Source organism: Periophthalmus magnuspinnatus, chromosome 20 (assembly GCF_009829125.3).
Source record: "Periophthalmus magnuspinnatus isolate fPerMag1 chromosome 20, fPerMag1.2.pri, whole genome shotgun sequence".
Classification (NCBI taxonomy): domain Eukaryota; kingdom Metazoa; phylum Chordata; class Actinopteri; order Gobiiformes; family Gobiidae; genus Periophthalmus; species Periophthalmus magnuspinnatus.
This window is the reverse complement of record NC_047145.1, coordinates 13,170,396-13,185,508: the sequence shown is the minus strand read 5'-3', so window position 1 is coordinate 13,185,508 and position 15,113 is coordinate 13,170,396. Positions and strand designations below refer to the sequence as shown.

The following is a 15,113-nucleotide window of genomic DNA, read 5'->3' as shown; positions in this document are numbered from 1 at the left end:
CGATACCAAATGAAATGTTCCTTGTGCCTTGGTTAACACACTGTGGCATTTATAAAAACACAGGAAGACAAGTGTAGCTGTACTCTTCCTTTAGCCTGAACCCAAATCCTGTGGCTGTTTGGACAGACTGCTGTCAGGGGGCAAAGTCTGTTCTACATGGATGTATTTGGGGCAGAGAACAAAAAGCTACGAGCAAATAGAGAGGTAAATTAATGAACTGTAACTAAATGAAAGATATTCTAAAATAAATAAAAATTTTCTCAAACTAAGATCATGATTTTGATGAGGTAACTACAACTGTTTTCTTCTGGGAGGTTACATTTCACTGTGATTGGTTACATTCACCTGCCACTGAATCACAATTTGAAAATATCACCAAAAACAATATTGTCAAAGGGATTTTTATCGCCATTACCCCCCAAGAAAATTCTCTTTTTGGGTGGCTACACATATCCATGGGTTTCAGAATGATGAGAATCTGAAAATGCCCTCAAAATGTTGCATATAACAGGAAGCTGAAATCTTGCAATGGTAAAGAGATAGTACTCAATGCCCAGACCAGTAACTAAAAATTCCTGGAGAACCCAATCATAAACATTAATTTAAATAAATAAATAAATAACTAAACTTGAAATAAAAAGTATAATTCTATATTTGTCAAAGCACTCATTGACATTTACAAGCCAATGGCGTGATGAAGGGGTTACTTCCATCACTACTATGTACCACTCTGCACCAGTCATGGGGACATTTCATTCTGGGGTCACTGTCCAGTCTACTGTGTCTACAATATTTTCCCTTGGAAATTCCTGGTGCTGGGAAAGCAGAGATTTTCCGAGCAGTTTTCAGTGTTCCGTGTGGACTTTTCCTGACAGTGATAAGGGATGTGTCTGCAGTGTAGTGGTGGAGAATTGCTAAAAAAAAAAAAAGAAAAGAAAAAGTGTTGTTGACATAAGATAGTATAGAGAGGTGTTCTAAAGGTTAGCTCAAGTGGAAGTTGAAACACTGGCGGTAAACTGATGAGAAAGCTCATAGAATCCCATTGTACAGGATTAAAAAAACAACTATAATTAATTGTTTTGCATGCATTAAGAGAGTATATATATGATATTCTAATACACAGGTGTCAAACTCAAGGCCCGGGGGCCAAATGCGGCCCGCCACGTCATTTTATGTGGCCCACGAGAAGATAAATTAAAAGGCATGACTGTCCTTTCAAAATTAGTCTATGCTGCTTTAATGTGTGCACTGACAATAAACTAATAAGATTTTACCAGCAAGTGGAACTGAGAAATATTTGCAAACAATCATCACAAAATCTTCATGAAGAGGAAAATTGTCGGCATGGAAGGACGTCAACATTTTGACACCAAACACGGAGCTAAGTATGCAAAAGTTAGTCTGCAAGAAAAATATCAAATTGTCCAATAATTAAAAGGCTGTTTTTGAAGCAAAGCTGAAGGTCTGTGAGAAAGTGTGTCCCGACCAGATACACACTTTAAAAATGTCAGTTATTTAACAAGTTAAAAAGTAATTACATTTATTTTACATGACATTCGGTTACATTTAGTGATATTTAAACTGTGACATCTGGCCCTTGATTTTGCTGATGTGGCCCTCGGTGAAAATGAGTTCGACACCCCTGTTCTAATATGAAACTAAGTGCAAACTATTTTGACAATTACAACACAAAACACCTAACCTGGCTCATGCCAGACTGATATGTGTCACACTCTGAACTGAGTTCTACACATTATCAATATGGGATGGCTCTTGCTGAAAATGAGCGGAAAACGCGGAGCGTCATGACGTTTTATGTTTGAATCTGATTGGTCAAAGTGGCACAACAGTGGAACAAACTAAATTATTTTTTACAACCAGTTGAGAGAAAAGCACAGAGGTCTTCTCTATCTTCAAATACATAAAGCACTTACCTTGTGCAAATAGTACATATTGTGAACTCATAAATATCATGAGAATCTACCTTGCTGTAAAAGCTTACAAAACTCCCATGCCTAAAAACCTGACAGCTTTTATGTCAATACAGCTAAAAATGCACAAATTTAAAATGCCCTATGTACTTGCTTGTCTCCATGGAGATATACTTGCTTTGCTGGGAATGTTCAACAGTATGGCATTAAACTTATAGCTCCATGGAAACAAGCTAATGACAGCACCCAGCCAAGTTACAGGTTGGATCAGTGGAGATGTTATCCCATCTACAGTAAGAATGCATGTTTTACAAGGTAATGTTTAAGATGAGATAAGCCTTTATTTGGCAATAAAACACTTGTAATTGAATAGATAACTTTAATGCCATACTGTGTAACATTGACATCTTTATTGAGACAAGCAGCCCCACCACAAAGGTTACATGGTGCATCCTTAACAGTAGGCAGATCTAATAATAATGACTAAGAGGGGTGATTCACATTATACGAGGAGACAGCAGTGTCGTTATTCATGCTGATTTGTCAACTGTACAGACTCAAAACTAGTTCAAGATATATTGAAGTTGTATTTTTGTTCAGTTGATTCTTGAAAATAAATGTAAACAATTTGTGAAATACCATCTTACATCAAGCACAGTCATCTTTATCCCAAATCTTGAAAAATGAACCATAATGTTTTATCTTTAGCCAGACCCATGTTATCACTGCCCTCTGAGCTGCTGCATGTTCGGTCACTGCCCTCACATGGACCCAAGAGTATATGTCCTTATTAGTGTTAAGTGCTTTTGTCATATGTTCCTAGTACCCATTCATGCCATCACAATGTGTCAGTTTGGACCCATGGAGGTTGTCAGCTCCACATGTCCCTGCCCCTTCTGACCCCTAGATACTCCCCCTGCCCCACTTTGCCCTCCACCCTACCAACAAGCACCTCAGCGCACCTCCCAAACAAAAGAGAGGGGGGGTTTGTGGGAGAGCTTTGCAACCAAACATTCCTATCACAATGGCAAGGTTCAATTAGTGCCTGCTTTACTATGTGCACCATACCATTCCAATGTTCTGCCAGACAAAGCCAGGGCTCTCTGCTGCAATGGGCACCCAATGAGATCCCAGTAGTGTCCTTGGTTTAAGAGAGAGCTTCTTCCACTATCTCCTTTGTCCATGCCATGTTGCCAATGGAGTGGACCACTTGAAGGGCATGCAGGGCAAAGCTGGAAGAGATTTATGTCTGTACCTGCGGGTGGACTATTCGCAAAGGTAAAATAAAAGTGGGTTTTGGAGAAGCAAACTGGCCTTCAAACAAGATTACATCCAAGCAATTTATGTCCACCATTCATCATCAAAGTGCCAAGAATGTCAGCAGGCTGTCAATAGTTTTAGGGCGATTCTCAGTCTAGCAGCCATATTAAGGAGGCAAACTGTCTAATCGTTTAGAAGCGAGGCTGTGCAATGTCATGATTTTATGGGGCTAGGGACTGGGTTGATAATAAAGTGGCATGTTATTAATTACATCGTTATAGCATACATTATTTTATGTTTTGTTAATGGGTAATAGCAGACAATTGAGACAATTACGCACGGATAACATTTATTTTTCCCAATACTAAAAGAAAAGCACATTTAGTTTTAAGGCTACTTATAAAGCCATATATAGACAAAATGATTGCACAAAGGCAGACCAATGCTTCAGGACATGCCTAGTAACAAGACGTCGTTAATGCATGTGACAATTGCACTAACGCTTGTTTTTATGAGGGCAATTCATTGGCAAAGAATCGCTCAAGCCGCTGCCAGTGCTGTTAACCTACAAAACGCATTGAAACAACACGGGAGCTGTCCAATCTAAAGTAGTCATAAACTACAGGACTTACCTAGTAGACACGGTGCGTCGTAACGTCGGGTACTTGCCAACCCGTTGTGGAGCACATGTTGGGATAATATGTCACATCCACAGCAGCCAGACCCTCTTGAAGAAGGGAGCCCCGGGAAGACGCGAGGACTGCGGGGAGCGGACAGTGCAAGGCGACACGGTGCGTCCAAGCGGTGGGCAAATGAGATGCACAGGACGAAACCTCCCCCCCTCCGCCGGACCTTTCGCTTCACGCACCTTCCTCGCTCCTTCCAGACGGTGTAAATGAGTGACACGTGAAGCGGGGTAGTGTCGGTGAGCGATGGGAGCCTTTTGTTAATGCGTGGTGCGTAATAATTAAGAGGCGCGCACGGAGGCGGGATGCACGGTGCCTCCCACTATAATATAACGGAGCAGTACGGACAGGGAATTCTAATGAGGGCTCTGCGGAGTTTCCCCTGCGATAAGATGCTGTCCCGAGTGGGGCGAGTAAAGTTAGCCCCGATTCTCAAACTAACAAGAGATGCTAACGGTGTCAACTGAAACTCGACGCTCGTTGGCCGTGTGCCAGACCGGGAGCGATACCTTGAGACACCTGTTGATTAAAACACCTAAACGCCACAAAATCCCGAGACAGACATTTATAGAACTGTACGAGGTTAAATTATGAATAATAAACGAGTTTCGCACTCACCAGACCTGGGCAGTTTATCTCCAAGCAGGAAAACGGATCCTCTTTAAAATACTCGTTAATGTATTTGGAAACCGTTCGACATTGAGTTATACACCTACTAACAAGTTAATTTGGTCATTTTAAAGGCAATTACGATAAAATGGCTTGTTTTTCATTTAAAGTAGATAAGGAATCTATTCATTTAAAGTTACAGACTTTGTGCCTCTCGATTTAAAATGAAGCGCTATACGTGGAAATATACTGCCCCCAACAGGCTATACCATGAATTGCAACTCATCACAAAACATGACTCAACAATTTTCTAAACTCAGGAGTCAGTTGTTTTAATTGTTTTTTACTTGAGTGAATGGCCATGTATGTTAGCAAACAGACATATAGAACATCCTCCCTTTTATTTTATTGTTCTTTCCCAATGTTTTGTATTATCTGTTTATCTATTTTTATTGACTTTTATGTGAAGCATTTTGGGCAGCTGCAGTTGTTTTTAAATGTGCTATATAAATAAAATTGAATTGAGAAGTACCCAAACCCCATTAAAAGGAAGGAGGTTAAAAAAAAATAAAATAATGGTCAAAAACATTTATTTACATTTTATCTTCTCAGAAATGCTTGAAAAATATTAAATATTATATGTCTGGTCAATAAAGGAATGCATATCATTCACATTCAGTTCAAACGGCTCTTTTTCAGCTTGGAGTGCTCTGCTGCATTTTTGCGTTTGCGAGAAGGAGTGCTTGGAGTTTCCTCAGAGGGAGCATCGGTCAGGACATACAGCGCAATAGGTGGTGCTGGATCCTATAGGAAAGATTAAATATTTACTAGATGTTTGGTGTGTATAAAATTCATAATATAAAAACAGAAAAAGACTGACTGACCTGCATGAGATAATCTGCGATGTACTCTGGCTTCAGACATGTTACCCCGTGAGCAGAGGCCTCAGATATGTCCACTCTGAAGTCTCCAGGCTTCAGGCGGCTGAAGTCTGCAAACAGATGGGTGGCCTCCTTGTACAAAGATGGAGAAGGACTGGGCAGCACCTGGAAGAAAAAAAAAAAAAAGGTTTATTTAATGAAATGTAAAAGTAGATATATAGTAAATAAAACTAGGATTGCTATCCCAAGTAAACATGAGCAAGCTCTCACCTTAGCCCCACCTGACTGGAGTAAGCGTCTAAAGCCAGTGTCTCTGCTCTGGTCAATGTTCAACATGACTGTCCAGCCACTGAAGGATCCCTGAAACACGAATATACAGTTATAAGTCAGCACACAAGCAGTTTATTAGCATGTCAGGGTGTACTCAGTACCTCCTGGTCAGAACGCCCCTGCAGAGCTTTCCGCCAGCGCATAGCAGCAAGCGCCAGCCTCTTCTGCTGGGACGTGATGGAGGGCAAAGCACTGAGAATGGAACTACTGCCCCACTCATAGTCCTCCTCCTGAAACAGATACAATAGCGTGTCTGGAATTGTCACGATGCATAAAAGAGATTAGCTGAATTCTCGAGTCTCACCTCAATAAAGTGTCCCACAGAGCGGCAAGCCTCCAGGTAGGAGCGGTGCAGGATCCACTTCCCAGAGGCCATTGCTGCCAGGTACTTCTCATTCCTCAGAGGGGTGCCTACGATTATGTGGGTGCAGCTGGGGTCGAATGACTGCTTATCCATTACCACACCCCCTGCAATAAAGATTATTGGTGTGTGTAAGCATAGCCACAGGCTGAGTTTATTTATTATTATTGATTACAGATTGTTGAGATGTCTAAATAGTTACATCTGTTATGAGTAATCTCATTTCTTTCTGATTCACAGCTGTGCAGGCCTTTGATAGGGAAAATTATGCAAAAAAAAGGGCAAACAAATGTTGCACAGTAAATTAGATGCAATAAATACACTGCCTGACCAAAAAAAAGGTCACACATTAATATTTCGTTGGATTGCCTTTAGCTTTGATTACGGCACGCATTCGTGTGGCATTGTTTTGATAAGCTTTTGCAATGTCACAAGATTTATTTCCATCCAGTGTTGCATAAATTTTTCACCAAGATTTTGCATTGCTGATGGTAGAGTCTGACCACTGCACAAAGCCTTCTCCAGCACATCCTAAAGATTCTCAATGGGGTTAAGGTCTGGAATCTGTGGTGGCCAATCCATGTGTGAAAATGATGTCTGATGTCTTTCACAATTTGAGCCCAATGAATCATGGCATTTTCATCTTGGAATATGCCTGTGCCATCAGGGAAGAGAAAATCCATAGATGGAATAACCTGGTCATTCAGTATATTCAGGTAGTCAGCTGACCTCATTCTTTGAGCACAGACTGTTGCTGAACCTAGACCTGTGCAACTGGAGGAGGCTCGTACCCATTTGCTTGGTTAAATCCAGGTGGCGACTTCTTTTGGCCAGGCAGTGTACAATGTCATTAAAGCTGCACAATACTAAAATAAATTAATTGCATAAATGTTAATGAATAATGATAAAAATAATGGTAAATGGTTGAGTAGTTTTGAAATGCCTGTAATTTTAAATCAACACCGTCTTACCCAGCTCCTCTATGAGGTGACTGTAATCTATCCGCTCTTGAGGACTGAGGGAGGACATCTGAAAACACGGTGGTGGTTTTTCCTTTTCCTGTAAACAAAATTCTTTATTCATTTGGCAAACTGTGACATGGGCCATATGAGTGCACGTGCATCTTAGTTGGCCCCATTTGATTTACCTGTGGCTCTGGTGCTACGGCTGGATTGGCGAGAGGGAAGGCAATGCTAGGGGTTTCTGGAGTGAGGAGATCATTTTGTGGCTGCTGACCTGGCGCTCTGACCCTTTGGCCGAGTTCTTGATCAATGACGTCAATGGCAGCTATGAATAAAACCAAAAATACTAAATTCAAATAAAGGCATTTAAATGATAGGTAGCATGCAACTTGACATACCCATTTCCACAAGCTCAGAGTCAGTCATAGAGTCCTTATACTGGGGTTCCTCTGTAACAGTGCGATGAGGAGCGGCTAAGGGCTCTGAATGCTGTGAAGGACTCCCAGGCCACTGAAGGTTATCAGCCAGCTTGGCCCTCTCCTCCCGGGCTGTGGGGTCATCCCAAACAATCTGCTCACTCTGGGAGGGCTCTGTGTTTATGTCCATAGCTGCTTCGCTGGAAAATCTGCAATGTTAAATGATAAATAATGAAACAGAATTACATCTTTTAATCTTTCCTATAGGATCAAGAGACTTCACAGTTATGTTTCTATTATTTAAAATGTGCTGTACCTGATTTTTTTACCCCCTTTTTTTTTTTCCCCGCAAAATTTGCCCCAGTACAGAGATAAGAAGCCCTCGAGGTCAAAATAAACTTACATATACTTTCTAAAGTATTTTACAAGCTTGTATTAGGGCTGAAATATATTGGAAAAATATTGTGATTAATAATGATACATAACAATATAGTCAGTCATGACACTCTTCACAAGATTTGTTTTTGAAAAGTTAGGTTCACATCCAGGAGTATTTAACAAAGAAGAATTAAATATGAACAGCTAAACTAAAACAAGAATGACAGGATATGTATTATGTTACTCAAATAAAACTTTGCTCATTGCAACCATTCATTGCGATTAATCTTTCAGGCCTGTCTGAATACCTGAGAGCTTCCAAAGTTCGTCTACTGCCGTTTCGACCTGGAGGCTGTGGTCCCGAGTCAGCCCCAAAAGAGCCATTCCTGATCAGTCTGACAGAGGCACGTCTGGCTGTTGTTAACTTGGTGGCAGACATGATCTCTTGCAGCTGCCTTTGCAAATGTTCTGTTATTTCCACAGTTTCACCATTATCTTTAAGAAACAAAGAAGCATACGTTTACTCAAGCCATCAATAGAATAATAAGGGGGAAAATATGGCTCAAGTTTAACACCACTTCTGGTAGAATCTTGGTCCTCCTGTTCCACACTGCCATCACTGACCCGGCGAGCTGTAGTGTTCTCTGTAGTGCTGTGGTCCACCTAATGAAACAAATGACAGTATTGTTTTTTGAAGTTTTCTCAATATTTCAATAACCAAAGCTTCATTGCACTTTCTGTACCTTGCTTTGTGGTTGTTGGTGATTGGATTTGACTGGTGACCTCTGTGTACTGCTAGGTATCTGACTTAGGTTTAGGCTCATCTTAGGGTTGAAGGTGAAAGGATAAAGAGACTCTGGGACATGCCTCTGCTCCTCTGCGCACTGAATATAAGAAAACAATTTATTTTTTCATAATACATCAATACATGTGTAGCATATTGGCTATAAAAAAACAAAAAAAAAGCTAAATTCAATAGAAGCTTGCATGTAAACCTACAGCTTGGAGCCAATGGTGGGAGACGATGTGCAGACCCCTCTCCTTCACAGCTCTGTATTCTCGAGTGTTGTCCCCGACTCGACCCTGATAAATGTAGTGTGTCACTGTGTCATCACAAGCCCACCTGCAAAAGGACAAAATTTACAATGTGTGTAAAAATACTTAAAATATAAGGTTTCTATTACTGATTAAAATATACCTGAAATCACCTCCTAGAGAGGCAGCCATGGCATTTAGTTCACTCTGCATTTTGCTCAACTTTTTGCCCACACAGATGACAACACCAGCAAGGGGACTAGTGTCTTTTTCCCGCATCTAGAATATAAACAGAAACAAAATCAACTTTACTAAAGCTAATATAATGTAAGATGTCTAATATTTAATAGGTATATAAATAGGACTTGTACCTCCCTAGCAGCAGCATGGTTTAGCTGGGGACTGGCAGACAGTTCCTGCTCTGTGCGAGAACTGTTGGCCAGAGCCACTTTAAGGTTCCTGTTGATGACATCAGTGAGGGGAGTCTCCGCTTTCTCTCCGGGGATAGGTTTTCCACCAGGTGTGTCTAGAGCTCCTAGTCCATCCTGAGTACAGAAATATTACAAATTAAATACTGTAAATTAACAAAGTAGACTTGATTTTATTTTGGTTCAGACCTTGACATTAAACGATGGCTTTGTTGTGACTCTGTTGAGAAAGCGAGATGGGGTGTCTAGTTGCAGAGAGGGCTCCTTCCCAAGTTGGTTTCTCCTGCTTGTCTCCTGGGCCTGGTTAGGGTTCTTCTCATTTTCCTTTTTTTTGGAGTCTTCTAAACCGGAGCGGAATATTCGACTCTGGAAACGTCCTAAGTCCAGAGGCGTAACTGCCTTCCCTGTCTGTGGGCCGAGTAGAGGGATTTCTGGAGAATTGCTGCGTAAAGGAGGAGGGGCCATGTCTATTCTCTGGGAACCAATGACAAAACTCTCCTCTTCCCTCGCTGTGGTGGAAGAAATATGGTATGTTACATAATGTTTTTAATGTAATGTATCTTTTCTGGAAACTTTTCTGGAAGAGGTCCATCCCAGGAAAAGGAAGAACATCACCATGGAGACAAGAAGCTGTTATACCGCCAAACAGAAAAGCTACACAGAGCACCTTTAAGCAAACATTAAAGTAAAGTTTTTTCCCACACCTGGAGAAGGAGGGCGATCCACAAAGTAGCGCTCCTCCTTTGCCTTCTGTCCTGTCCGAGCTGACTCCAGGATCCAGTGCATCGTAACTGCAGGGAGACCCCACTTCTGTGCAGCCTGGTACTTGGTGCCGTCTGGGGTTTGCAGCACCAGGTGAGTGCTGGCCTGCATGCCCTTCTTCAGATTAGCCAGACGCACAAAGTAATCCTGGACACTACAAGAATAAATAATAGGTCCATACTGTAATGTTTTAAGCAAATCAACTTTAAAGAGCTTTCAACCATAATAAATGTTCCATCATCATCAGAATACCAATTTTATTTCAGTTGATTCATACATGTTTGAGTATTCCTGTGTTGTCCTACATCTGAGGCTTGAGTGCTAGTCTGAGTTTTCATCTACCGCCTTTCTGCGCCCATTTCCATATAACTTGTTTATTGAAAAAAAGTGTAGACTCTGTACATGTAGTGTTCAAAAATGTTGTGTAGCCACTGCTTGCTCGGTGAAATGCGATCAATTCGAGCTTATGCATTTTGGTCTCATATCAACTCTCATATTCTTAATCCCATAACAAAGTTGCAATACACTGAATCTCTAGAAGTCTTACGTTGCTCCGAGATGTTTAGCCAGCTCCACCAAGGATTCACGCTCTGCTCCTGTGAACTGGCTGACTGAAAGAACACAGTTTTTCAGAGGCAAACGTCCTTCCATTACAGGCACAGGAGTAAAGAGAGGATTCAAGAAAATATCCAAGAGACACTCCTTTTCCACACACATGGCCTGAACAAAAATAAAAGTACTTTGGTCAAAACTCCTAATTCATTTATTTAACAGTACAAGTATAAAATCTATCTTACCAGCCATGTATCAGTGACCACCTCATCCACGGTGGCCTCCACAGAGCACCCCAGCAGAGGCACCAGGGCGTACTCCGCCACCCCCCGCGTCCGCCCGGTCAGCACTTTGCCTCCATTTTCTGTCACGAGCTGAGAGAGCTGCGCCTCGGCCTCTGATCCAAAACCCACCAGGAGGAACAGAGCCCCTCCAAACAGCCCCGCCTCTGCAGCCTCTGTGGCTTCGTGCACGGTGGAGTTGGGCCCTCTTGTGCTGTGGTTCTGGACCCAAGGCTCCCTCTGCAGGCCAAGTGTGCTCACAGACCTCCTGCTGGTGTCTGGCTCTGGAGGAGGCATGTCAACTATATAAAAAGAAAAAATGATCAGATTTCTTTAACTTTGTATTTAATTGTTCAACCTAAAAACCTAGATTAAAAGGTGTACTCTAACTTTTCTGCTGGAGGATCCGCCACCTGCTTGTGTCCATGGAGATGCTATTACCGGTACTTTGCTGAAATGTTTCCTTCTATTATTATATTATATCATTATAGTAATTATTGTGACAGACCTGCTACAGGTGATCATCACTTTTTTCTGTTTTTATTCTGCACTCTTCTCTTTTAATGTTAATTTTATGATGATTATTTGTGATTATTTATGTTTTGATTTGTGTGATTTTAATGTCTTTCTTATTCTGTAAAGCACTTTGAATTACCTTGTGTACGAATTGTGCTATACAAATAAACTTGCCTTGCCTTGCCTTGCCACTTATGGTGGTCAATCAGTCTATGATACGTACCTACAGTAGGATCATCATCCATATACTGTGAAAGCAGGTCCTCGTCTACCGTCTTCTGTCTGGGAGTGGCAGGACTGGCCACAGGTGAGGCCAGATTGAACCGTGGTGGAGGGGTGAGGCGTTTGACAGCAGGAGGGGCAGGGGGGAGGCATTCAGGGTGCATGTAGTCTGTTTCTGGGAGCAGGCTACCTTTAGTCAAACTGTCCAGAAGCCATTGCACTGTTACAACATGGGGCCTGTGGAGATGCAATCATTTGTATATCAGTTATACATTATGTACTCTGGTGACCTCCCTAAAGTAAATTCCAGACCTGTGAGAGGCTTTAGAGACAAAACTCTTCAGGTCGGCGTCCAGCTCACCCATGACCACATGTGTGAGCTCCTCACTGGGCTGGTTGAACCGCAGACCTCCAGCAAAATTCACAAGACGTCGCAGTTTTTCTAATTTCTTTCCAGGCAGGCCACACAGATAGAGCTAAAAGAGAAATTCATATAATAAAAAAATACATGAATGTCTTTTGATTTAATTGAATTGTTTATATGCCTAATATAATAAAAGGATTTTTAACAAGTAACAAATTTATGGCTTGTCTCATGACTTTATTTCCAGTGTCACCTTCTAAACTCAGCTTGTGACAACAATTACTTATATGGTGTAAGTATATTGGCATTAGTGTTAATGTTATGATGATTATGTTTTGATTTGTTTGTATTGTGATTTTAATGTCTTTCTTATTCTGTAAACCACTTTGAATTACATAATTTTTTTTGTACTTTTCTGGACTTTTGAATTAACAACGCATCTACCTTACAGCCGTCCAGTATGTCATCGCCCGGACACGCAGTGAGGTCGAAGCTGTCGATGGGGTTTGGAGCCTCCAGGCGACTCGTGGTCCCGTTTGAGACATTTGTGAGGGCAGTGTCATTTATCGTCATGCTTGCGTTGACCGAGATGTGACTCAGCCCGAGTAACGACGGGCCCTCTGGAAATGAAAAACGAAGTCCATTCAATCAAAACATTATTTAAAAGATCCTATATTGCGCAAAATTTACTCTTGTGAGCTTTAAGCCATGTTAGAATTTTTTACCTCATCAAAAACATACCCACAATTGTGTTTTGTTTCACACATTTGAGTAATCCTTTATTATTAGTCTGTCTACATCTAAAGTGCTCAAAATGCGCTGTTCCACCTTGTGATGTCATGAAAAGGTAGTTTTCAAGTTAAAAGCTACCTTATACATTTTGTTCAGCATAGATTGGATAATTTTAGCCTTGGACTTGCCAAATGATTCTAGTGAAGGTGTATAGAGTTTCAGTACACATTGGAGCACTTCCTGTCTAGCCCATAGTGCAATATGGGCCCTTTAATAGTTATACTGGTGAATATGTGGATAGTGGCTGACCTGGTTTCTTGTTGCTGCCTGTAGGAGTCGAAGTGTGTGGGCGCGTGGCCTTTGCTGCATTGCGTTCCACTGTGTACCGACTCTCATCTTGACAATAGCCCTTCTCTATGCTGTCAAACAACCAGTGCAGGGACACGCAATACACGTTCCATTTCCTCGCACACTCATATTTCTGACCTAAAAAAACACAGAAAACTGAGTTTAAAAACATGGGAAGAAAAGTTATGTCTTATTGAGATGGCTCCTACCTGATGGCTCGCTGACGATGAGGTGGGTGCACTCATTCATCTTGAGCTGGCCTGTGTAATTGGCTCCGTGCTGCTCACACAAACGCTGCACCTCTTTGCGCTCAGTGCTGGAGAGACCCGTGACACATACAGTACAGCCCTGCAGCACCGGGCATAGGTACTCATCTGTGGACAGGTCTGTGTACCTGAAGAGACTGGACACACTAGGATGTTAGTCACACAGTACAGTAGAGCGAACTAGAACACATGTACTGTATGTAGAGACCTGTCCTGTGACTTCTCCCAGCAGGCTTTCACCCACTTGGGCAGAAGGATGGGTTTTCCAAGGCTCGCAGCTACTAGGTATTTTTTAGACCCAACTTCTCCTGCGATGAGATGTGTCACAGAGACATTTAGGTCAAGGTACACTCTTCCGCCCATGAGCTGTACCAAGTCCATAACCTCTTTCTGTGGAGCAAAAGAAAAGGTATCAGTAGTTGGCCAGTTTAATACACATCATATTATTGGCACAAAAATGGTAGGTAATGAAAAGTGAACCAGAAATTTTAAGTGATATTATAATAGTGTTGATGAACCTACCCGTGTTGCTTTTTCCAGACTGGTGCATGAAATGGTGACATCTGCCATGGCCATGTTGTAGACAGGAATTTCTGCCTTGGGGACACAGCGCTGCTGCTGCAGGCAGTACAGCACCACCAGCGGACTCACTACTCGGCATCCCAGCTACATATTAACAGTCAGTGCTGAAGTTAATCAATAAAGGCATTGCACTGGGTTACAGATCACAAATGTACATACCCTTTTGCAGTGTAAAAACGCAGGGGAGGAGAAACTGCTGAAGACAAATAAAGACCTGTCCTTCTGGTCCATCTGTAAAACTTCATTTTCATCAATGACTTTCAAGTGCTTTTCAGACTGCAGCTCTAAAATGGCCTGAAACACCAGATAATCCAAAGATCAGAGGCTGACACTACACAAACTATGAGGCAGTTTGTGTAGTGTCAGTCTGTCATAGATCCATTTACCTCATAGGCCTTAGCAGCAAACTCAGTTTTTACTCCGTTACTCTCCACAAACTTCACTATGAAGGATTCGCCATTTGACTTAGACATGGTTTTCCTAAAATGTCACACAACGAAAAAACTAATAATTAGTGGCTCGTAGATTTTATGCCGGAAACAAGAAAATACCATACCTTCTTAATGTGACATTCAAAAGCTAAAGGTAGAGTTGTTGGACCACATTTGGGGCTATATGCCAGTGAAGAATTTTTGCCTGTTAAATCATTCCATTAGTCCAGCTCTCATTCCAGCACTTTAGCAGCCGGGTTTGCAAATTAGCCAAGAAAAACTACATTTCCATCCCGTTTAAAATATTGTAAAAGCGTCTGGGTGCTCCGAAATGACTAAGCTAATGGTTACGTGACTCTAATAAACTTCAAAGGGCAAATTAACATGTTGTAAAGCTGTAAAAAATTAAACAAATGTAGCGACAGCTTGTTATTATTCGCGCCAACGCCGTAACTTCCGGTGTGTCCATGAAATGTGACCGTGTAGAAAATGCAGCCGTCCAAGTTTACTCTATCCTTCAGGTCAAATAGAAATGACGTTTACAACAGCATTGGACAATTTTAAATTCTGTAATGCAATCAACTTGTGTACATATTAGACCAATAGTAAACCACTGTATTTCTATCCAATAGTAAACCCACAGGTATATTAATAAATCAGTAGGCCTATATTCTGTGTATAGAGTGCTCATGGAAAGTGATGTACAGCCTAGCATTTAAATTTGAGTTAATATATTTGCAACTTGGACTCAAATAGTAAACTACACTGGGATTAGATTAA

At 41.5% G+C, this 15,113-nt stretch overlaps 2 protein-coding genes across 4 annotated transcripts in view; both read right to left on the bottom strand.

Annotated features, from left to right (window-relative positions):
- tmem108 (transmembrane protein 108) overlaps window positions 1–4,327 on the bottom strand; it is a 53,234-nt gene extending 48,907 nt beyond the window's left edge. The window contains exon 1 of one of the 2 annotated variants that reach the window (XM_055230103.1): window positions 3,824–4,327. The gene's annotated coding sequence lies outside the window, so the exon portion shown is untranslated. The remainder of the gene's footprint in view (window positions 1–3,823) is intronic. The other variant, XM_033985929.2, reaches the window with a different exon arrangement.
- Window positions 4,328–5,060: 733 nt separating this feature from the next.
- On the bottom strand, window positions 5,061–14,831 carry topbp1 (DNA topoisomerase II binding protein 1). 2 transcript variants are annotated; one of them, XM_033985830.2, is made up of 28 exons: window positions 14,459–14,831; window positions 14,289–14,382; window positions 14,062–14,196; window positions 13,843–13,986; window positions 13,529–13,710; window positions 13,264–13,457; window positions 13,016–13,192; window positions 12,419–12,594; window positions 11,923–12,086; window positions 11,612–11,847; window positions 10,837–11,174; window positions 10,587–10,759; window positions 9,982–10,193; window positions 9,467–9,786; window positions 9,221–9,394; window positions 9,013–9,128; window positions 8,814–8,937; window positions 8,558–8,698; window positions 8,390–8,477; window positions 8,123–8,309; window positions 7,419–7,645; window positions 7,206–7,345; window positions 7,030–7,117; window positions 6,002–6,165; window positions 5,799–5,927; window positions 5,638–5,727; window positions 5,371–5,532; window positions 5,061–5,290 (listed from the first exon to the last, which is right to left on the bottom strand). In XM_033985830.2, the coding sequence occupies exons 2-28, from the start codon at window positions 14,373–14,375 to the stop codon at window positions 5,162–5,164; spliced, it is 4,497 nt and encodes a 1,498-aa protein (XP_033841721.1). In that variant the 5' UTR covers window positions 14,376–14,382; window positions 14,459–14,831; the 3' UTR covers window positions 5,061–5,161. The 2 variants fall into 2 exon arrangements, with proteins under 2 accessions (XP_033841721.1, XP_055086057.1); XM_055230082.1 differs by having other exon boundaries at window positions 9,215–9,394; window positions 14,459–14,736.
- Between the last annotated feature and the right edge of the window lie 282 nt (window positions 14,832–15,113).

Excerpts from the sequence above, each read along its gene's own strand:
- topbp1 (XM_055230082.1), bottom strand. The coding sequence starts at position 14,375 with ATGTCTAAGTCAAATGGCGAATCCTTCATAGTGAAGTTTGTGGAGAGT. Across the intron at positions 10,760-10,836 it reads TGGTCACTGATACATGGCTG|GCCATGTGTGTGGAAAAGGA; the intron begins GTAAGATAGATT and ends ATTTTTGTTCAG. Across the intron at positions 5,291-5,370 it reads TCGCAGATTATCTCATGCAG|GATCCAGCACCACCTATTGC; the intron begins GTCAGTCAGTCT and ends TCTTTCCTATAG.